This window comes from Odontesthes bonariensis, chromosome 17 (assembly GCF_027942865.1).
Source record: "Odontesthes bonariensis isolate fOdoBon6 chromosome 17, fOdoBon6.hap1, whole genome shotgun sequence".
Lineage (NCBI taxonomy): Eukaryota > Metazoa > Chordata > Actinopteri > Atheriniformes > Atherinopsidae > Odontesthes > Odontesthes bonariensis.
This window is the reverse complement of record NC_134522.1, coordinates 13,494,006-13,517,859: the sequence shown is the minus strand read 5'-3', so window position 1 is coordinate 13,517,859 and position 23,854 is coordinate 13,494,006. Positions and strand designations below refer to the sequence as shown.

Sequence of the window (23,854 nt, the reverse complement as noted above, 5' to 3'; positions counted from 1 at the left end):
CACACACACACAAATAGCCTGCTGTTTAAGGTGACTTAAAGTATTTGTATGACCGCATGCCTAACACTGATCATTAGTTACTGTCAGCATGACTTCACCGCTGTCCTCTGGCCCAACAGTACAGCGTCTACCCCATTATCTGGGGGGCGGGGCGAGGCCATGCAGAGATTGTCCATCTTCTGCTGCTGCATGGAGCCAAGGTCAACTGTTCAGACAAGGTAACTACCTACTGACAGATGTTTATCATGTACTTCTCTTAAATCGCATAGATAATCTCGGGAGTGGTTGGGGTGGAGCCCATATCCATCCTCCAGCTTCCCCCAGTCTGACTCCTCTCTTTCTTTATATGTTATCCTGCCTTCGTAATTATTTAGAACTTTGTGGGATGTTAACTGAAACACCTCTTTCCACCCATGTCTCGTACACTTTTATTATATTTTCCTCTTTCCTTTGCAGTATGGCACCACTCCTTTGATCTGGGCAGCCAGGAAAGGCCACTATGAGAGTGTAATGCACCTCCTGGCCAATGGAGCTGATGTGGACCAGGAAGGAGCAGTAAGTAGTCTCTCGGTAGCATTCAGCATATCTAACACTGTCACGTGTTCTTAAAATAAAAACACTTCTACCCTGGAGGGTCCGGACTGAAAGGATTATGGCAGTTGTGACTTTTCCCAGGACAAGCTGGGACCCTGTTTATTAGAAGGTTTTAAAATATCTGTACTTTTAGGTGACAGAAGGAGAAATGTGGCCCAGTCAAAACACTCTAAAAGATCTTTAAATAAAGTAAAAATACCTTGTGTGCCACATACTGCTCCCAAACACGAGGGGGCAAATAATACCTCTAAAACACTTAAGTTGGCTTTATTAAATGTTAGGTCTGTTGCAGGCAGAGCATGTGAACGGAGCGGAGCGCAGCACAGCGCAGCGCAGCGCAATTCCCGCTCCCCGCTCAGGAGGATGTTCGCTCATTCGCTCCCTGCTCAAAGTTGAGCCAGGACGCTCCGCGCTCACCTTAATTTTCCTGCTGCTCAGGTGAAATCGCTCCACGCTCGCTCAAATTTTCAGGAGAAGGAATTTTCTGACATTTTACTTCATGTAATTATGACAGGGCCCTGGGACACACGGCGTTTGATTTAATGATGTGACCGGTGTATTGTCTTATTTAACTGGCTGTTAAATTATCGCCACTCTGACATACAAAAAATAATGTTTAGAAAATGTTGGGCGCCAGGTAGAAAACTACCACGTCAGGACGAAGCCCACCAGATTACTCAGCTTAAATATGCATCACAAGACACAGCAAAGAGAGAGCCCAGGCTGGGCTAGGCAAGAGGAGGGAGAGGCATGCGTGTGTGTGCGTGTGTGTGCGTGTGTGGCCGCGAGAGCATCAACAGAAACGGAAGCAAAGCAGAGGAAACGGGGGTCACGGTTAGAACTAGCACCTGAGCAGTCAGCTTAATTCAGACAATCAGAAAGGGGAATATGTCTTCACGGTACCTGACCTGTTCCGAGCGTTCCCGTGTCCCAAAACTCCAGACGAAATACACAATCCACGCTCGATAGCGTTTGTAGGCCCTACAGTTCGGGCGTTTCCCTGTTTATTATCCGCACTCTCTGCAACTAATGCTAGCTCCGCCACACATAGAACACACCGTTGCGCCCTCGACTTGAAGTGCTCACTTCCTCATTTACTACGGGTGACAAGGCCCGCGTGGCTGCTTGTCCCCAGCTGTGAACGTAACATCTCGCTCCATTCATGTTGCCATGCGTTTCCTATTTAATTATTAATTTATTACACTAGACTACATTAAATCAAAAATGTTATTTTACAAATTTTATAATCCAACATTTTTAATTGACGTTGTGAGCTCATCGGAGCGAACTGGAGCGGAGCGAAATCCTCGCTCCGGCTTTTGAATTGAAAACCGCTCTCCGCTCTCACCATATTTCACCGCTCCGCTCCACCGTCCGCTCCACGCTCCGCTCCGTTCACATGCTCTGGTTGCTGGGAAAACATTTTTAATCAATGATTTTATCACTGAGCTCTCCCGGGATTTTATGTTTTTAACTGAAACTTGGTTAGACCAAAATAACAGTGCTGCTGTTCTCATCGAGTCGACCCCTCCTGGCTACAGTTTTATCAGCGAGGCCAGAGTGAGCAGGAGAGGAGGAGGGGTCGCAGTCTTATTTAATGAATAATTTGAATGTAAGCAGTTATCTCCTGGAAGTTTTCAGTCCTTTGAATGTGTGGCTGTACAGCTGAAGGCCTCATCCAGAGTCCTGTTTCTGAATGTTTACAGGCCCCCCCAAATACTGGGCAGACTTTTTTGATGACCTCAGTGAACTGTTGTCTATGATCTGTGTTGATTTTGACTGTGTAATTATTGTTGGTGATTTTAACATCCATGTGGACAACCCTCAGAACAAAGGGACTAAAGACCTGAGTAACATTCTGGACAATTTTGGGCTGACTCAGCATGTAACTCAGCATGTAACAGAGGCCACGCACAATAGGGGGCACACTCTAGACTTACTGATCTCTAAGGGTCTGAGCATTTCAAAGGTTACTGTGTCTGATGTGGGCCTGTCTGATCATTCCTTTGTTTTCTTTGAGAGTACGATTTCAGTGCACACAAATGTCTCAACGGCAGTGATCTCAAAACGGTGTATAACTGAAAACAGTAGTGAGATCTTTAACCAGATCTTCTCTTTAACACCTGGGCAGGTGTTAAAAAAATGGGAAAAGAGAGTGTCAGAAAGCTGAGCGCAGATGGAGAAAAACAAATCTCCAGGTTCATTATAACATCTATAAAGAGAAACTTCACTCTTATAATTTACAACTGAGGAATGCAAGGAAGTCTTATTTCTCTGACATCATCACCAAAAACAGTCATAATGCTCGGGCCTTATTTTCTACAGTTGACAGGCTAACGAACCCTCCTGTGTTAGTGGCAACTGAACTTCATTCCACCATGGCCTGCAATGACTTTGCCAAATTCTTCATAGACAAAATCCAAAATATTAGACAAGCAGTTGGTACATCAGCAGCAGGTTCAGCATATGTAAACCCGTTTAAACACCATGACACAGTTCCAACCCATTAACAGCAAAGACCTGGAGGACATCTTATGTCAGCTAAACTCCTCCTCTTGCTGTTTAGACATCCTGCCAGAAGGTTTCTTCAAAAGGGTCTCAAAGATTTTGGAGTCAGACCTGTTACTGATCGTGAACTTGTCCTTAATGTCAGGTGGGTTTCCAGAGTCACTAAAAACGGCTGTAATCAAACCTCTGCTGAAAAAGGACAATCTTGACAAGACACAAAGGAACGACTACAGGCCCATCTCAAATCTCCCATTTTTAAGTAAGATCATTGTTTTTCAACAGCTTAATTATATTTTAACACAAAATAACTGCTATGACACCTTCCAGTCAGGTTTTAGACAGCACCACAGCACTGAGACTGCACTGACCAAAGTGTTTAATGACATATGTCTGAATACAGACGGTGGAAAAATGTCAGTCTTAGTTTTACTGGATCTCAGTGCTGCATTTGATACAGTTGACCACAATATATTACTCAAACGACTGGAGAACTGGGCGGGTCTTTCCGGAACTGTACTAAACTGGTTCAAAACATACTTAGAGAATAGGAATACCTATTTGTCAATAGGTAACTTTACATCTGAGCAGACAAGAATCGCATGTGGAGTTCCCCAAGGTTCCATCCTGGGACCTCTTCTGTTTAAAGGAGAACTCCGGGGCATTTGAAGCGCATTTCCATTGCTAGAGGTTGTCAAATACTGATAGTAGGACACAGACAGGTGCAAATCTGCGCTCCCTGTGTGGAGATCGCGCTGTTCGCTCAGCCTGTCATGCGAGGCTAATACGTGGTGGCTAGGGGCAAGCGCTAACCCTTCCACGTAAAACAACAACTTGCACACTGCAGAAACGTCACACCACTTTATAAACCATCCGACAATAAAGTCACAAGCCTTACCATCAAAACCATATGCATGGTTCTCACATTACTGGCATGGGGACGTTACAAAACAACTTTATAAACAGCATGTAACTCACCGGTTAGTTGTACGCTCGCGCATGTGAAAGCCCAAAAGAGTCAATGGACGATACTCCCATATACAAAACAATTATCTTCTCTAGAAAAACTGCGTTCAAGTATTTAAAACATTACAACAATACATGCCCAGTAATATTGTTGTACACAGCGACAAATGTGGTAGCATTAGGTGAGGCAATGCTGAGTTTAGACCTACAAGTAAACAACATGGAATGATCTTGCCCTCCCTATATCACTAAATGATTATTTTTCAACGACTGTACAAGATGCATGAAGCCACGCTAACCGAGCCTGTAGCTGCCGACTGTAGCTGCCGACTGGGCGCTCGCTCGTCAAGTCACGAGACAGAATTGAAACTTAAAAAGCTCCGAGTTGGCATGGATCCGCTACTTGCCCGTCTGACCGCTGAATCGCTGGCTCTGGGTGACTCAGCGGTCAGACGGGCAAGTAGCGGTGGTTCTGCCATCACGATATCTATTACAAACTATATTACAACTCTAGAAGCTAACCGCATTCAATTTAGCCGTCGACAGCTAATGGAGAGGGGGTGTGTCTCTCAGGCTACCTGGCTCGGCTCAGAGCCCTTTACGACCTGCCGTGAAGCAGTAGTTCTCGGCTCTAGTTTGTCGCGAGACTTCCAGAGCTAAACAAAGCACGCGGCGCCACAGGCAAAGTTGCAAGCGCTGTTTCGGGCTAGGGCCACCAGATGGAGATGGAAATGTCACCGTTTTCATCTGAACGGGTCAGCCAAGCAAACTAATGATTGCCAAGCAATTTTATGACCATGAAAAAGTTGCATAGCATGTCTTTAAGGCAATAACAAAGTCGGCCTACTATCACCTTAAGAATATGTTAAGATTAAAAGATCTGATGTCTCAGCAGGACCTGGAAAAACTAGTCCATGCATTCATTTTTAGTAGGCTTGATTACTGTAACAGCATCTTTACAGGTCTACCTAAAAAGTCAGTTGGACAACTGCAGCTTATTCAGAACTCTGCTGCTCGAGTCCTCACTATGACCAAAAAAGTTTACACTTCCTATTTGACACACTGGTTTTCAGCTGCATTTGAATAAAGCTTCAAATCTGAAGCTTGAGTTTCAAAACTTAATCATATTTCAACTACTGATTTTATCAGATTTTATCTATTGTTCTTATATCTTTCTTTTTTGTTTAAAATTTAAATCACACTTTTTATTTTTATTGTTTTAATGTCTCTGTAAAGCACTTTGAATCACCTTGTTGTTGAATTGTGCTATACAAATAAACTTGCCTTGCCTTGCCTCTGTGTGACTAGTAAACTATTTCAAGTTGCAAGTTGGAATTGAGTTGAAATCCAGTTTACAGTACAGGAAAATTGAACCCCGTTATGTCTGTCATGACTCTAATCAGTCAGTCAATTTCACTACTTTTCAATGCACTCTATCATGCTGAGGTGACTTTTACCTGATTTTGAAGTTTATATATAACTCTACAAGTGGTGGAATATTACTCGGAGCACTGAGGTGAGGCACTTCTGGGTCTAAGTTATTATTTATCAGAAGACTTGTCTATGCTTAAGTTTGTTTGTGCATTTTATAGAATAGCAGTCAAAATGTTGGACACAATTACCTTATTCAAAATGAATATGTGTCTTAACTGGTGTCTGTGACAGATCTGAGTGAAATTCTGCTGTTCCTGTTGGGATATAAGGGTGGACTTCTTTTTTTCCTTCTTCTTTAATGCTCGACACAAGTTGCCATGTTATCAAACATGCCACAAGACACTGTGAGACGGCTATTAAAAGCTTCAGCCGGGTCACTCTTACCAGTAATCGTGAGAATGTGGATTAAACATTTGAAATAACCGCAATTTAAAATTGTTTTTGCAAAAATGAAGTTTGAGGAAAATATTGAAAATTGGTAATTGTAGTGCCAGTAAGAGTCACAAACACATTAGTGAGCCATAATATTGAATAATTGATTGCGACTGTGATGCAGTGCATCTGTGCTCCTTCGAGTCGTGTTGCATCTGTGCTGACACAAGCTAAATGATGTGGTTGTTCCACATGTAGCATCAATAATCTGACAGTTTTATTGGAGTTAATGTTGCAGATACATTCATTTGTATGTGATTAAGAACCTTGAGTCTCCATAACAGATTATCACATAAATGTCTCCCAAAGCTGGTAAGGTAACATGTTAGAAAACAGAATCATTGTTATTGTTCTGTGAGTATTTGTTATTTGAACTTTCGAAGAAAAAAAGACATCTACAAACATTTAGAGGAAAGAAAGTGGTTTGAGCAACCCTCAAAAAGATTTCTCTCTTGGCTTTTCCAGAACTCAATGACGGCTCTGATCGTGGCTGTGAAAGGTGGCTACACTGAGGTTGTCAAGGAACTGCTGAAGAGAAACCCAAATGTCAACATGACCGATAAGGATGGCAACACGGCTCTCGCCATTGCTGCCAAGGAGGGGCACACAGAGATTGTGCAGGACTTGCTTGATGCCGGCACCTACGTGAATATTACAGACAGGGTGAGGTGCACCGTCGCATCATTACAAGCCTGCTGTGTCACACAAACATTTGATATATGACATGAAATACCATGTCACTGTGACTGACTTTCTCTTGTTTCTCTAATTCCTGAACTCTTTCAGAGTGGGGAAACGATGCTGATAGGAGCAGTGAGAGGAGGTCATGTGGAGGTGGTCCGAGCTCTGTTGAACAAATACGCTGATGTTGACGTCAGAGGCCAGGTAGGCGCCTCTCTCCCGCTGTCTCTGCTGCTGTCTCTGCTGCCTTATTGATGTTTGACAGCAGGCAGGAGGCCGTTTTGGCTTTCTGATGTGAAATATCGCACTGCCACTCAATAACGATTATTTTTCCTTCTTGTTTATGGGTAAAATGAACTCTGATCCATGGTTTAGAATTGCACAAATATTATTCAATTAAAAAGATACATGAAAAATGCTATACATACAGAATAGCACACTGCGTTGCCAGCTATCCATCTTTGTTCATGTTCTTTTTTTTGTATTCCTCTGTCACATCTCATTGTTTTTAAAGTAAAATAAGCTTGTGTTTGTTTTTCCCTTTTGGCACCAGGATGGAAAGACTGCCCTCTACTGGGCAGTGGAGAAAGGTAACGCCACCATGGTGAGAGACATCCTGCAGTGCAACCCCGACACTGAGAGCTGCACCAAGGTACACACAGTCATTTGTAAATGTTTAAAATGCTGTCTGTCTTATCCTTTGAAAGTCTTCATTGTGACTTCTCTTCTTTTACTCTTAAAACATTTCTATTAACTGTATTATATACAACCTTTAGCAACAGCTATATGGGCCTTATATTCTTACACTTTTATATCTTTTTGGGGGAAATTTACAGGCCAAAAATTAAGTTAAAATCAGTGTAATGCCCTAATTTATTGAAATGTTTTCTTTGTGTTTTAGGAAGGAGAGACCCCACTTATCAAGGGCACAAAAATGAGGAACATAGAGATAGTGGAACTGTTGCTGGATAAAGGAGCTAAAGTGTCTGCAGTGGACAGGGTACTGTCTAACACACACAAAACCTAATCATGATGCTTTTTTCATGTTGAGTGGTTTTAGTGTCCTGGCTGTTTAGAGTGTGTTTTCACATTTCTTCTCAATGTGTTTTTTGCTCATTCAGAAAGGAGACACGGCCCTCCATATTGCCATTCGTGGACGGAGCCGAAAGTTGGCTGAGCTTCTGCTGAGGAACCCTAAAGATGGCCGCCTGTTGTACCGCCCCAACAAAGCTGGAGAAACACCGTACAACATTGACTGCACCCACCAGAAAAGCATCCTGACGCAGATATTTGGAGCTAGTATGACCTGTCTTTACGTTTTCTTCTTGAAAAATAAGAATGTGGATTTGTTTGATTCGTTTTAAAACTATACGATTTTAAATGTCTTTACTTGAACTTTTCCTCCACAAACGTCTTTGTCTTTCTCTCTTAGAGCACCTGTCTCCCTCTGAGTCAGATGGAGACATGTTGGGCTACGACCTGTATAGCAGTGCTCTAGCGGACATCCTCAGCGAGCCCACCATGCAGCCCCCTATCTGCGTTGGCCTGTACGCTCAGTGGGGTAGTGGCAAGTCTTTCCTTCTCAAAAAACTTGAGGGTAAGTAATCTTTCTGCATCAGAAGGTCCTCTTTAAAGAAGATAAAAAAGTACAGAAAATTGACTTTTTCTTAGTAAGTAAGAAAATGAAAATGGTGTTTTGTTCGTTTTCATCAGATGAGATGAAGACGTTTGCAGGCCAGCAAATAGAGCCGCTGTTCCAATTCTCCTGGCTGGTGGTCTTCCTCACCCTGCTGCTCTGCGGCTCAGTGGCTGTCGTCTTAGGCTTTACTGTGGATCCTAAGTTGGCGATCGCTGTCTCCCTCAGCCTCCTCGCCCTGCTTTACATCTTTTTTGGTGAGCAGGCAAACGAGCCAGACATTGCATGTTGAATAATTGGGAAGGTTCTGCTTTTATTTCAATTTCTCTAAAGCGACATAATGGTGAATATTAAGTAGATGTAAGTGCACATATTTTTTACAAAATGTCCTGCAGTTCTGTGTGTCATTTTGGTAAGATTTCAGACAAAAGCGTTTATAGTTGCAGTGCCCACTAGAGGGTGCCATAACACAGCTATTATCAACTTTTGTTGAGTTTTAAGAGTTGAGCCTGGATCAAAAAAACACTCTCACAACAAATACTCAAATGAAGATAAAATGTATGTATATATACATATATATATATATATATATATATATTTTTATTTTTTATATATATGTTTTTCTGGCTGTTTTGAGCACGCATGTGTTTTCCCATATCCAGTGTTGGTATACTTTGGAAGCCGACGTGAGAGGGAAAGCTGGAACTGGGCGTGGGTCATTAGCACCCATCTGGCTCGTCAGATCGGTTACTTGGAGCTGCTGCTCAGACTGATGTTTGTCAACCCTCTTGAACTTCCTGAGCAGACCACCCGTGCCCTCCCTGTCAGGTGATATACGCAGAAGAAACACTTGCTTTAGTCAATGAAGTTGTCTGCAAAATTAGTAGCGTTTCAGTCCATTTGAAAATGTCTAACCAAAAAAAATTCATTAAAAAGTGGACTTTGATTGCAACACTAAATGTGACTTTTGAAATTGAACACAGTCATTCCCCGTTGACTAATATACAGTCCTTCTACCGTAGTTTGTAAATACTTAAGTTTCGTCTGCAGGCATGTGGTGTAACTGAGCAAATCATCTCTTACATCCTACACAGGTTCTTGTTCACGGATTATAACCGTCTGTCCAGTGTTGGAGGGGAGACCTCCTTGGCTGAAATGATTGCCACACTGTCGGATGCCTGTGAGAGGGAGTTTGGCTTCCTAGCCACCAGGCTTTTCAGGGTTTTCATGAATGATGAAATCAAAGGTAACGCCGCAGTCTTTGCTTTTGTGTCTGCCGTGTAATAATTCTTTAATTGGCACACGACATCACACTGAAAAGTTTGGTAGTACATAAAGAACGGAAAATCTGCAAATGCTGACCTGAATAACTGATTGTGAAATAAGTAAAATAAAGAAGAGCTCTCTAAACCAGGACCCATTAGGTATATAATCATGTCATATCCGTCCGTTCCTTTCCGCTATGCAGAATTACTAATAATTAAGACATTGTTGGGTATGCTTTGTTATGACAAAGCTGCCATAAACACCACCACAGCAGAAGGGGAGCCTTACTCCACACCAATAAGCAAATATGTAATGACCATCAGGGGAGTCAGGGCCTTTCCTAAAGAGGATTTATTTTTAAACTATACATCCTACTTAAGGTGCTCTTCTAAATTTCTGCAATAATGTGCAGAGGATTGGAGAAGTCATCCACGACGAAGAGGAGTGTTGACTCTTATACTGAATATTTATTACCATAGCTTTTTAGGCCTTGTTTAAATGTCAGTGAACAGAGACGACAAGACCAATATAAATGATCTACAACAATCGTCATTTTAAGCTATTCCTGCACTGATGCACATATATACAATCAAGCCAATGCTCTCCTCATTAATGACATCATTCTTCAAATAGTATTCATATATGAAGTTAGTGGAAACGGGAAATTCTAATTTGATTGTGCCATTTGTATATCTGTTTTATAGTTTTACCTTCCTCCAACAGGACAGAAATGGAAGAAAACATGCTGCGTTCCCTCTTTTGTGCTGTTTTCCTTGACACTTTGCTGCCTGCTCGCTGGCATGGCACTGCTGGCTATCTTTAAGGTGGGTTAAAGCAAGTGTTTCTGCATATCTCTGTAGATGTAGAGTTATATTGAATGGCCCTTGTGGTCTTTTGTCTTTTCTTTGGTATTCCTAGCCCTTAATGAAGAAATCCTATCAATCATTGTCCTGTCCCTACTAACTGTATTTACAAAGTTGTTTGTGTTGAGTTGTCCAATGTGGAATCGTAGTTGTTATTTTTCTTTTTGTATTTTTCAAGAGAGCTTATAGACGGGTGACGGGTGATGTGGGCTGAAAAAGCAGCAGAAGAAGAAACTTGCCCATTTAATGTTTTTTGCCAATATGTTATGCTTTTTTTTAAAATTGATTTACTCTTCTCTTTAGGTGGACCCTGAGAATCTGACAGTAAATGCAGTACTGATAGCCATGGCCAGCGTGGTGGGGCTGGCCTTACTCCTCAACTGTAAGACCTGGTGGCAGGTGGCTGACTCTGTTCTCAACTCTCAGAGGAAACGTCTGCACAGTGCTGCCAACAACTTGCATAAGCTCAAGAGTGAGGGATTTATGAAGGTAGAATAATATACTTAAGCAATTGCACCTAATCAACTGTGAATGGAAAGCCTTGACATCCTGTTGTCACAGCTAATGGGACATTCCATTTGCTTATGAAGTTATGAAGTTGTACTTCTCAATACAATCAATTTTCCTAAGTGGGTAAACATTGAATTAAATTGCTTTGAGCCATTGTTTTTGCCATGTCTCTTACCAGGTTCTGAAGCATGAAGTTGAGATGATGTCAAAAATGGCCAAAACTATTGATGGCTTTACCCAGAACCAGACGCGCATGGCTGTGATCATCGATGGGCTTGACGCTTGTGAACAGGACAAAGTGCTGCAGATGCTGGACACGGTGTGTGTTTACATGGGCTTGGCTGTTTCCAGTTAACAGATGAAAACAGCTTCCTCTTGACTGATAACAAGTTAATGGAATAATTGCATTTTTTGACACCTGCAACTCAGGAAAATTGATCACTTTGTGTCGAACCGTTGTAGAGCAGCTGTCATGTGACCCGAACTTACATCAGGTCTTTGACCTGTCCTCACAGAGCCTACACATCCATGTTGCAGTGCAGCCGCCTTGGTGTTCCCAGTTGCCTTAGCTTGCCTCCAGCTTTAGATTCTTCCTCGCAGCTGCTGTAATATAATTTCCTTTGGCTAAATGTTATTATTTGGTGAAGTAATCCCAGACAAGATGGTAACCTCCTGTGTGCTAATGCAATCTTCTAATCTCTGCAAGCACCTCCCAGTCACTCTGAAACCGTCTTTTGTTGGGAATGTTTCATACACCACTCAGAAATCCATTTCATGTAGCTTACTTATTTACCACTGTCCAAATTGAATCACATTTTCTGCAGTCTGTGCACTTTTGCTCCCAATGCATTAAAGTTGCAGACATCATGTGATGGCGCCTAAGTTGATGGTGTTTATAGCAGGTACGGGTCTTCATTGTTCTGTGGGATAAGCCTGAGGGTGTTGGCCCGAGGTTTACAAACCATGAATACATCTAGCACAAATCAATGTCCTGTGACACTTGGACAATGTTCTTTAGTTAGCAGAGAGGAAATCCCCAGCCCCATGTGCTGCAGACAGTCAGCTCTCACAGGAGTCATTAAGTTTAAGCACTACAGCTGACTGTTGCCCCAAGCTGTTGAGTCGTGAACTGATTAGAATGTGAAGCACCCTTTTTTTTACATTGAAGTTGTTAACGCAACAATAAAAGATTTGCTGTGCTGAATACAGTTTCATATGACTCAACCAACTCCAGTCCATTTTCAAAAACATAGTGAAAACATTAGTGCATCCGGCATATATCATAGTTTAGAAAACATCTATTTGCATCATAAAATATGGTGAGAACTGTTCTTTACCAACTTACTTACGGTTTCTTTCTCATTATAGGTGAGGGTCCTCTTCTCCAAGGGTCCTTTTATATCCATCTTTGCCAGCGACCCCCATATTATCATCAAAGCTATCAACCAAAACCTCAATAGTGTGTTGAGAGACTCGAACATCAATGGACATGACTACATGAGGAATATTGTCCATCTGCCAGTATTCCTTAACAGCAGAGGACTCAGTACAGCCAAAAAACTTTGCATGGCAGCCCCCACCAACGGAGACGGTCTGCCTGCTGATGGTAAACGATTAAACATTTTCATGAACACAGGTGTACTATAAGATGGTTTAGTTTCTAAACTCTAATGTTACAAAGTCAAACTGAGTGGTATTCTGACTTTTCTCTCTGCCTTTTTTAAGGATGGCATGAGGACATGGACCGGAAGCTGTCCCAGAACAGCCTAGCCCAAGACCAGGCCAAGTTTGGCAGCAAGAACACCCTCAATCGAAGGGTAAATTCTGTCAAATACAACCATATTTCTACAGGCCACTCATACCTGTGATATTCTGTTGGGGTTTGCAGACCCACATCAGTGATTCCTGACCCAGTTTAAAATTTGTAGACAGGAAAGAATTGTAGCATTAAAAATGGAAAAAACTATCTAAGCAGAGTAAAGATAACCACTTTTTTTGTGGAAGTGTGGCATTAATAAATAACATTATCAGAATAAGAAATATAAGTAGTGTAGCGCTAACAAGCATACTCTGTTTTTCTTTAACTTGAATATAACCTGCTCACAATCTGCAAATATTGAGTTTGCGGAGAAGTACTGTTTTAGAAACCCTCACTCTGGCTTAAGAAATGCACAGGCGTTGCACTGGCAGGCACTGGAGAGGCCATAGGAAATAAGGGCGACACACATAGTTGAAAACAGAGAGGTGCTCAGTGTGCGGCCAAGGTTCCTGGTGTAATTGATGTAATGGCTGTTTATCCTTCCTGCTGTGTTGCCACAGCCTAATGACAAGGCCTAGCAGCAGTGGGTCCCTGTGACAAAACACTGGCACCAGGTCTGCTGGCAGGAGGCTAAGTGACTCTGCTGCTGTCGCTGATGCCTTCCTCCCTCCTGCGAGACCTTCCTACTACCCCCCCTTTCTTCCTGCCTTCCTGCTTGTTTGTTTGTTTGTTTGACATTTGTTTGTACCTCGAGTTTATCTAGTACCCTCAATTATTGGTGTTAGTCCTCTTATTATCGGGCACAATCCTTTCTTTTTTGTTGCTCGCTAGATTTTGGCAGGAGAACCCTCTTTCGGCAAGAGGAGATTAAAATGAGGGCGGGGGGGGGGAAATGAACTACATCCATGCCATTTTCATATGGCTTTTTAAATTGCGGATAACATAATTACCTCAACATCTTGATTAGATCTGTTGGAACTGAATGAAACTAAGAATTTCTGCTTGAAATCAGCTTTTCAGTCATTTTAAACTCCCAAGACAAAAATCTAAATGATCTATTGATATGTTGAGACTACTATGCAAGTCAGTGTACATTGAAAGGTTAGCTACACAGGGTTGTCTGTATGATTAGACCTTTTCCGTTCTGACTTAGTGCTGGCCATATGTTCACTCTCTCTCTGAGAAAGAGGTCATGAGACTGGTGTTACAACTTCAAAGTCAACCAAAAGCCTCACGTTGGCTCATGACCATGACAGCTGTCTGATACCATCACAGATGTTTTCCTGTAGATCTGTGTCAATAGCTCGCCTGTGTGTCATGACTTTTCAGCTTTGGACAGTGGCTCTTTGGTAACTTCTGCATATGTTTTGCCCGTTCGGAGATGGGGAAGATTCAGAGATAAAGAAAGAGAGACTCTGTTAACAACTTTAAAGGGTTCTAGCACAAATCTATTCTTGAGTATGTTGGCAGTTTTTGTTGTTGTTGTCGTTCTCACTGATTTACCAAAGTTTATTATGTATAATTGGATTGCCTTTAAGTTACCTGGGTGCATAGGGGGTTGTGAGCATAAGATTTTGAGGTCATACTCCCTATCTGCATTTATTCCTAAGTCATTTCAAACATAAATCATGAGAAGACTTGACCTGAGATCCCATGGTGACCCTGACATGTCTTATGATGCACAGTGTGGGGCAGTGAGATTGCCCACTCAAATTTATTCTAGGCTCAGCTGTTAATGCTTCTGTTTCACTGGTGCTTTGTCTTCAGACAACTGAAAGGACCTAATACTTCTGCTCTGTAAATGGGCTTCCTGTGGCTCTGTTGGCTTTGCATCTGATTCCTGATATCAATCTTTTACAGTAGAATCTGAATTATTTCTGTTTTTAGCATTCCATGCCACTTAATATGAGATGCCTTGTTTGGATAATGCAAGTAAAACTGTAAGAACTAATAAACAAACCATTCGTTGTTGGGGAGATACATTAACCTTGCCTCACCACCTTGAAACATTTTGAATCCAGACATGAAGAATTAACAACTTTATGCTAATTTGTCTGTTAAGGACACATACCGCCGTCGTCAGATGCAGAGGACCATCACCAGACAAATGTCCTTCGACCTGACCAACTTACTGGTGACCGAGGACTGGTTCTGTGACATCAGCCCTCAGACTATGAGGAGGCTACTCAACATTGTTTCTATCACAGGTAAAGACAGAGTCACTGTATGATTTAGGACTCTGAATGTTGTAGTATTTGTTGTAATTTTTTACTTAAACTTTAAAGTTATTTAAGAGTTTTGTTTTTTTAGGGATTTATGGCTTAATTGATGTAAAAATACAATAACAAGACAGAAAATACATTCCAGAAGCAGTTAGTATTAGTGCTGAGAGTTTGATGGAAACCAGCTCTTGGCTAAGTTTAGAATGGAAGCCTCTGATTACGCCCCAAGATCAAAACCATCAGACCTCAAACAAATCACATCCTGGTGATCATGACAAATGTGTTCTGTTATGCAGATGGGAATAACAGGGTGACCAGTGGCCCCTAATCTTCTGCACCATTTTTGACAGGTCGTCTGTTGCGGGCCAATCACATAATCTTCAACTGGGATCGTCTGGCGTCGTGGATCCACCTGACAGAAGAGTGGCCCTACAGGACGTCATGGATCATCCTTTTCCTGGAAGAGGCTGATGGGGTGACTGATCAGGTCACTCTCAAGACCATTTATGAGAGGTATACACTCCCAAACAAAGGCCATCATCATTTCATTGTGTTACCACTTATCTGATTCACATTTCCTTTCATCTTTCTTTCGCTGTCTTTTATACTTTTTATGCCCCTTTTTCAACTGAAGGCCGCACATCTAAACCTCCCTGAGGACATTAACTCGTCGGAACAAATTTTCTAATTGGAGTCGGTAAATAATAATTAATTCTGTTCCTTGTAAATTAATGAAGTAACTATAACCAGCAGGTGGCAGTAGAGGATTTCCTGTTCTTTGGGGGCTACATCAGCTGTACACATTTAGTGCCAATGGCTGTGAGTGCGACACTAATTGGCAACTGACAGACAGACTTTGTAATTGCTCGTAATATTCAAGGCGGTTGGTGACTGAAATACTGCCTGGACTTCTTAAAATTCACAAAGGAACTCTTAAAACTGTACAAGTTACAACTTAAGATCAGATGTGGAGCAACAAAGGGAAAATTACATGTCTGTGTGCATGCACAGTATGAGAACTCGTGCCTGTGTCTGTGAGATCACGAATGCTTTTAGGCGTGCTCACCGCATACAAGAGGAGGAGGCCGACAGAGTCTGAGTCGCTGGGACTGGATGCTGTTGTGCATCAATTGCTGGCCTTTAAAGGTTGCACTCTGTCACAATACACTAGCACCCACGACTCCTGCGGCAGGGAAGTGTCACAAACTGTTACTGTCAGCTACTCAGCCAGCTAGATTCAGCAGACAGCTCTCCATCCCCCATCTCCAACACAAACCGCTGCCTCATTAGACTTGCTTTTTGCTGTTTGGCTCTTAAAGGACAAAAGGTATTGTGTTTCACTTTTTTATGGCACTTGAATATTAAATTTGAACTAAGTGTTGCAGAATATGTGAAATGCAAATGATCGCTGTGTGGAAATGGGGTTTCGGAGTTGACCATCGCCTTTTTAAACATTCTACATTTTCGGGAAAACGGATCTCTCTGTGGTATATCTTCGTCCTGGTTCTTTGAAAACCCTAGAAGTAATGTTGGGGTTTTTGCAATTATCATTGTGGGAACATCCTATATTACTGAAATGATATGCTTGTTCTCTAAGACAGCCGTAAGACTCCAGCATAACTAACTGTGCTGTCTTACTTTATCTTCTTCCTCGCTGGCTGTTTTTTTTCCAAATGGTTGCTCTGTTCTGCAATGGCCATCGAAGAAGCTGCCTTAATGATGATGACAGGAAGCCTCAAACAGGCTAAACACGACGCCTTGTCTAGAGGCCTTATCTCTAGCACCAATCTTCCTCTGATAAGAGTCAGGCCTCTGTCTGCGTATCTTTTTCTGTCTCTGTTCTTCTCTTCCTCTTTCTTGTGATCTCAGGCTCTTTAGGTCCCTTTTTTTGTTCCGGATGAGTTGTTCTGTCTTTTTCCGTTAGCGATGGGCAACCACTTGACTGGCCTCAAAGAACCTCAGGGTGTTGCTACTGACTGTTTGTCTGCTCTAGAAATGGATCGCTACTCCTCCTGGCTATCCTTGTCAACAGGGTTTATGAATGCACACATGCACTATGGCACACTGGCTCACTGTACACATTTTTGCAGGGCTTAACTTTAACTATTCCCAACTACACTTTGTTGGCATTATTATAGTTGGCATCGTTTCATTTTATTACCACAAGACCAACAGTGTTCACATCTGCTATGTGGTCTAGATATATATTTGTACAATTTGTTGTGCTCAGCCATTTTTACACAACAGAACAGCACATCCCCTGAGCATAACTAAGTGAATATATTAGTGGTGAAGTGAACGCGGGGGTGACTCAGCCCCTTATAGGTCAACTGTCGCCCTGCATCTCAGTCACGAGGCAACAAGCTCTTCCTCTCGTTTCTTCTTTGCAAAGCTTAATACGCCGCAGTACAGAGATCAGCAGACATTTTATTGTATTTTAAGATTGTACATCTTTAGATGGATAAAACATAAAATCTTCCTCTGTACAAAATTAAAATGGTTTGATCCTTGTTTGAGGTCTTTCAAATGTGCCATCAAGTGAAAAAAGTGACCACAAATCTCCACGGCTTGTTACTTGATTTCAAGAAAAGATGTAAACACTCAGAAGCAGACGGGCTTTCAAAACAAGTTTTTAGCAACTTGCTTGGCAATAACAAGTGTCCATGAATGAATGTGAAGTGGCGTTGTAAGACGAGGCAAGACAAGTGCAATGCTAATTCCCAGAGCAGCAGCAGGTCAGTACAGCCTTTCTAATCTGATGGAGAATGTGTAATCGGTTAATAAGCTCAGAAATTTCCATCATTAACGGGAAGACATTGGGGTTGCGGCCCAAATTAATGTAAGGTAACTCTGTAACAAAAATGGCTCTAACTGTAGACGACAGTGGCTCACAGTAATCGAGCTTTAACACACTCAGACAGAGCGTAGCTAAAATGTTTGTGTTGCTTCTTCTGCCCAGAAAAATTACACTTCAAGCAATGAGTCAGCGTTACAGCTTGCCCAGTAAACTGGGGGGAAAAAAGTGAAGAAAAAACAAAACACAAGTCGCCTTGGGTTAGTCCTTTTATTTGTTAACATGAAATTAACACACTTAAATCTATTTGTAGCTGCTGTAACCTTTGCAACTACTCTTTATTTTTGTCATTGTCCTTTCAGATTAGTTCGAATCATAATGGGTCAGTTTTACTTTGTTTTAGCTGCCATTAAACATTTAATGACTACACCTTGCTCTATACTGCTTTGTAGTTGCTTTATTGCTTTAAAGCAGCCCTTCCAAAGACTTTTAGATGGGCTTAGAGTGTGTATTTCTTTTATGCATTTTGAGTCGCTCTCATCATATCTGTAATTTCATCGAGGGTGTTCTGTGAAGGAACTTTAAGGGACTTAGCAAGAGCATGTTCAGGCTGTTGCTGATTTTCTGTTGGACTCTCCTGTTATTGTGAAGGATTGAAGACTTCTCAGAGGACTTGTGTTTTGTGAATGACGGCCATTATTATTTGGTGAAATTATGGTGAAATCATTGGCCATTTGTTAGCTAGTTTGGTGTTAACAACAATGGCTACACGTACATCTTCTTGCATTCGATGATCTGCGAGTTAAACCAAGCATAATGACACCCTAATTAACAGAATGCAAAAAAAAAAAGCACCTAAAAGAAAAGCATGATGAAACTAACTAACAAACTATCTTAGCAACTGAACAAACAAGAAAACAATTAGGCTTTGTCCTGCGAAAATCTGACTTGCCAGGAAGTTAGCAAAATCAAAACGGTGCATTTTTTTTTTTTTTTTTTTTTGTTGAGAGAAGTAGTTCTGGTTATGAGGGTCACATACAGTATTTGGACCTAATCATCTGCGAGGGCGGGTTTAGTCAGGCCATCATAGAGTTTATTCCTGGATGCGCAGATCCAGTTCTCAGCTCTAGAAAAAGTGTGACTGGTCCACTGAGCAGGTTCCTGTGCTGCTCTGACATCTGGTGCCCTGTCTGCGCCAGGATGCCCCTGCTGCACTCAGGAGTGTGTTTCTGGCGCTGCACCTGAATCTTCTGTTCATTACACACCCACACACTCGCACACACAAACTCTTACATGCTACACACCCAACGAAAAACACCCCTGTGTACATACACACTGAGATGTTGTAACGCATCTGACTAATACAGCATTTTTCCCTATGAGCCTTTGCAGTTGAACTAGCGCATGCACACATATCAAATTGTATGTAAATCTAATGCATTGGATTTGTGTAACACTTGCTCAAACACGCACACATTTTTGCACTCACACATAACTAGCTCTCACACCAGTGCATGAACATATGTCACCCCTAACTCCTCCGAGAATCAGTGTAATTAATCAGACCATGAGATGCAGGCTGTGTTCGACAAATACACACACACACACGCGCACACACACACAGAAACACACACACACACACACACACACACATACACGGTGCATTAAGCAGAACACGGCACGGAAAATGTTCTCAGGTAAAATTGTTGTGTTTGGTACTTAAGTGCCACCGTGTTTGCTTTCTATTTGTTTGTGGAAAAGGCTCAGACTCGATACATTTTAAGTTTTTAATTGTTTGGTCACAGCTTATGAGTTTTATCACTTCCATCCATCTATGATCTCTTAATCCTCTCATGCGCTCCATTTTGCTGGCTTGGCCCTGCATTCATCCACCAGACAATCATCCTTTCAGTGACGTGACGAGAGTGGAACCAGGCACTTCTTGGACACTTTTTTTTTTTTTTGTTACCAATCAAAATCTGAGTGAATATGTAGCCTAGCAATTCACTCTTAATTAGAGAGACTCTTATTCCAAGTACCGAAACATTAAGATGACACTTTCTTCATTCTGGATTACTTTAATTGGCACAATTATTGTAATTTACTTGCAATTATGTGCTGGGTTAAAAGTGCCATTCCAAAACTCATGCTTCTGAGTCCCTTTATGTGGTGTCCTTTAATTATGTCTTTCATAACTGGCAAATATGGTGCAATCCTATTCTTTTCTTTTAATGAACACTTCTTAAGTTGTCTTGCCCTAAAATGAAAAGTCTTTGTTCTTTGCTACATGGTCCTTTTGTGTATATCATTTTTTTGTCCAGTTGTAGATTCTAGATGTGTGGCAAATGCGCTAAATAGATACTTCCCCCTCTCTGTCCTATTGTCTACCATTTTCCTCTTGCTGAATCCCCCCCAGTAGATAAGCTGTTTTACTGAAATTTGGAGTAAAACTGGTCATTTGATTGCGATTGGCCTCCCAGTTCCACAAGGCCTAAAAATGTGTGTGAAGTTGTGAAGACAGGTGTGAAGTCACCTATGTCTCAATAGGCTTTTGGCTGAATCACTGATAGAGCAGCGGCATTGAACCTACACACTGTGTTGACCGACCACATGGCAGATAAAGACAGACAGGGACAGGGAGAAAAAAAGTATGCTTTGTGTGAGATAAAGATGGAAAAGGGAGAGGGGTGGAAAAAAGATAAGAAATGGCATTAAGAGAAAGGGAGAGGAGAGAGTTCAGTCTCAGGAGGTAAAACAAGGTAAAGGAATCAACGTGCGTGAACGTAGAGGATCGAACGAGATACCAGCAGGATTGCTTTCGTGAGACGTTTGTCATTGGTTGTTAACGTTCTGGGAGTATTTTAAGCCTCAAGTGATGCTGTTGCTCCAAGTGAGATAGTCCAGGTGGTGGACACACACAGATTCATGCACATGTCCCCTGGGTCGCACAGGACTGTTTGTGTTGGTGAAACTGGTCCTCTGCTGAATTCATTTTTAGTGTGTGTATGCCTGTTGGTTTGTCCTGCATTACCGTTCCTCAATCCCTCAGGTGTTTGCTGGCGGTGACTAATGCATGAATCAGCCTCAGCTAGCTCCAGCACCACTCAACTCCTGCTGAGCTGCTTAAAATGTTAAAAAGGAAAAAAAAAAAGAACAGCCACAGGCACTTGGTACAGGTGACACAGGAGGTGTGTGTATGTGTGTATGTGGAAGCCACCACGTGAGGACGGAAAGAACTTCATGCAGCATTCTTCATTAGAAAATCCTAAAGCCCCTTTCATTTCTGTCTGTAAGCCGAGGTTGAAAGATTAGTCTAATTGGTCTGAAACAAGAGAACTGCTCTGTTCTCTCTCTCTCTTTTTTTTTTTTTTTTTTTTTGTGCAAAGCACAAATTATCATTTCAGATGCTGTAAAAGCCTCCACTACACCTCTGGTTGACCTCAGCTCAGTCTCAGTCATCCATCAGTGATGACAATGTTGGATTAACATGATTGCGATACTGAGATCGAAAGAAAAAGACTGAGGGGCTTAAGAGCAGGCATCTGTCCGATGCTTTGGAATTTCTGCCGTGTTGAGCATTAGCACTCATCTCCCTCCTGCTTTGCTGTCTCTTTGTGCTGGATCTGCTGGAAGGTGGAGCACTGATTATAAATAGCGGTGCAGGGTTGCAAGAGGGTCTGCGCTGACCTTTAAACAGACAGTGAGATTCCCCACTCAGCCACAGCGGGAGCCATAGGCACTCTTGATGTACACACACACACACGCACACCCGTCTGACCCTTAACTGATGTTAAAATCTTAGCCCTTCAAAAGTCAATAGAGGTCAGGCTCTCATAGTTAGTGTGTGTGTGTGTGTGTGTGTGTAGACCACAATGAAATGCCACTAACCCTACTTTAAAAGCAGCTTTTAATTTGGCGTATGGTCACGCTGCCAGCCACAGTAATGCTCAGAGTTGATAATCAGATTTTTCCACTGGGGTCCCTCTAGTAATCTGCTTTCAAAGAAAATTCTCAATGATCAGGAGAGGCTTGTCATCTGTGGCTCTCACTTGCACATATTGAAGTGGAAAAGCGAACACTTTCCAAAAAAGGCGCAGAGAATGTTGCCTGGATAGCAATTTGTGTTGACGAATGCACTTCACGGCGGGAGATTCTTTGCCGGTGATGCACTCTCAAAACAAGAAGTACTTCAGGGTGGCACCTGGATAGACCACACAGGAGTAAGGTTATGATGCAAAAAATATGCTGCCGAAGTCACGTTATGTTTGCTTGTGTTGAGAATGACTGTCGGTCGTGATAGCTGTCGTTTTGTTTATGTCGGTACCGTGTAGAAAGCATCGTATAGGTCAGATGAAAAGTGCATAGGGAAGGATGCATCCCAAGCTGTATTTGTCCCATTCATCACTCACTGTATGCATTTTAGTGACAAAAAAACCCAAACATATTCTGAAGCTGTCTTCACTTTAGCCGTCCACTCAACAATTCAGCTTCACGTGGCCTATCAGCTGGTCATTACAGCTATCAAACAACCACATGTGCTGACTTGAACTTTATTGTGCAATTAATGTCACAATGAGCAAACCCTGCCGTGGTCCTAGGATGCTTCAAGCTCCCCTCATCTGCGTAAATCACCAATCTGAGGTTTATAACTTTACTACTTGCAAGAATGAGGCCGTAGTTCCTCTTAGTGGAGGGTTCAGTTTAGGTTGTAGGGGCCTGAAACACGGAGGCTCCATTTTGGCGCTACACTTAAGTTTAATCATCATTTCAGGGAACCACTGAGTCCTTAACCCGTCTTGCAGAGAGGCCGCTTATTTCGAAGCTGCTTGGTTTCTGTCAGCGTGGTGTGTTTCCCATTAGCCTGCTTGTCTCTGTGGTTTGCTTGGGGATGCACAGGTCAAATTTAATACACGAGAGTTTCAATTCCTGAACTAAACTTTGCCACAAATTCATGTGGAAAACAGACATTGCCGCAAGTTGTCAGTTGGCACAGCCAAGATGAGGAAGAAAGAGAAAATCTGAGATCCACAGGACTTGAAGCATTTGATTCAGATCAAGGAAATGCATCTGAATTTGAAGGAGACAAAGAACATGGCGTCATTTAAAGTGAAAACACATTTTTGCTCTCTCTTTCTGCTTTTTGGGTGGTAGAGGCTTTGGCATCTTCCACTGTAACAATAACTTCCATCGGCATTGTTGCTGCGAGACCACGCGCCAGTTTGCCTGTCCTCTGTTTTCCCTGAGAGGACCTTGCTGTGTTCATCCACGCGCTTGGCAGACACTGCCAGCGGCTCTGACATGACTCTGACCGGCAGAGGAATGTGCCGGACCCAGGCCTGGTTAACTTCTTCACCCACACATTGTTGTACTGGTCACACAGTGTCTGACATTGAAACTCTTGAGCTTCTCAAACACAATGTGCACAGGCGGTCGTCTGTTCTCCTGGCATCTCACTGTCTTTGGGTCCCTTTATGGAAATGTTTGGCAGAGAGACCACCTCTTTGTGGTGTGTTTGCGAATGTTGTCCGTAAGCACAGAGGGCAGCTGTAAAGCAAAGTCAAGTGGCACATTCATACTTTCTGTGCCCAAAGAGTGTACGCAAGGAGTAGATTGATGAATTCGGCTCATTCCCATCAGCTGCAGTGTGTGGGAGGTTGAGAGGAGAAGAAAGGCTATGCTCCAGTCAGCTTTGGGACCTATTAGCATTTGGACAAGCTCTCAGTGGCCTTGCCACACAGAGTAGTTGGACCGAAGCGCCTGTTCTGCTGAAGCTATAAGCTGGGCTCTATCAATGGGCTTTTTGTGTAAGAAAACTGCTGCTGAGATGCCTGCTGGCCTTTATCACGTTCATCCTTCGCATGCTTGAAACTAATACAATGGCTTCCTGAGCGCTCCAACCTGAACAGCCATAGTGTCATTTAGCAACTGATTGCTGATAAGAATGCCTAAATCTGAAATCATTTGTGTCAGTTATTTAATGCCAAATCCAACAACTTAATATTAGTCGACTGCATTTGAAGTAATTAAACCTCATTTTCAAATGGCTTTTGCCATTTGACGGGTTATGTTGATTAGTTTTTATTCTATTGAATTTGGCCCGACACTTATTTTTGTTATTTCTCTTTTACAAAATCTCTTGATTGGTGCTCTCTGTTCTCTTAACAACTACCTAATGAGCTATAGTTTAAGTAG

General features: G+C 42.2%; 1 protein-coding gene across 7 annotated transcripts in view; it reads left to right on the top strand.

Moving 5' to 3' along the window:
- kidins220a (kinase D-interacting substrate 220a) overlaps nucleotides 1-23,854 on the top strand; it is a 47,007-nt gene that overhangs the window by 8,930 nt on the left and 14,223 nt on the right. For all 7 annotated transcript variants that reach the window (XM_075448889.1, XM_075448891.1, XM_075448887.1 and 4 more), the window contains 18 exons: nucleotides 120-218; nucleotides 457-555; nucleotides 6,397-6,594; nucleotides 6,718-6,816; nucleotides 7,166-7,264; nucleotides 7,514-7,612; nucleotides 7,734-7,911; nucleotides 8,045-8,209; nucleotides 8,326-8,505; nucleotides 8,911-9,076; nucleotides 9,343-9,494; nucleotides 10,238-10,338; nucleotides 10,681-10,866; nucleotides 11,066-11,206; nucleotides 12,256-12,493; nucleotides 12,613-12,704; nucleotides 14,709-14,853; nucleotides 15,219-15,381. In XM_075448889.1, coding sequence (XP_075305004.1) covers nucleotides 120-218; nucleotides 457-555; nucleotides 6,397-6,594; nucleotides 6,718-6,816; nucleotides 7,166-7,264; nucleotides 7,514-7,612; nucleotides 7,734-7,911; nucleotides 8,045-8,209; nucleotides 8,326-8,505; nucleotides 8,911-9,076; nucleotides 9,343-9,494; nucleotides 10,238-10,338; nucleotides 10,681-10,866; nucleotides 11,066-11,206; nucleotides 12,256-12,493; nucleotides 12,613-12,704; nucleotides 14,709-14,853; nucleotides 15,219-15,381 — 2,600 coding nt within the window. The remainder of the gene's footprint in view (nucleotides 1-119; nucleotides 219-456; nucleotides 556-6,396; nucleotides 6,595-6,717; nucleotides 6,817-7,165; nucleotides 7,265-7,513; nucleotides 7,613-7,733; nucleotides 7,912-8,044; nucleotides 8,210-8,325; nucleotides 8,506-8,910; nucleotides 9,077-9,342; nucleotides 9,495-10,237; nucleotides 10,339-10,680; nucleotides 10,867-11,065; nucleotides 11,207-12,255; nucleotides 12,494-12,612; nucleotides 12,705-14,708; nucleotides 14,854-15,218; nucleotides 15,382-23,854) is intronic.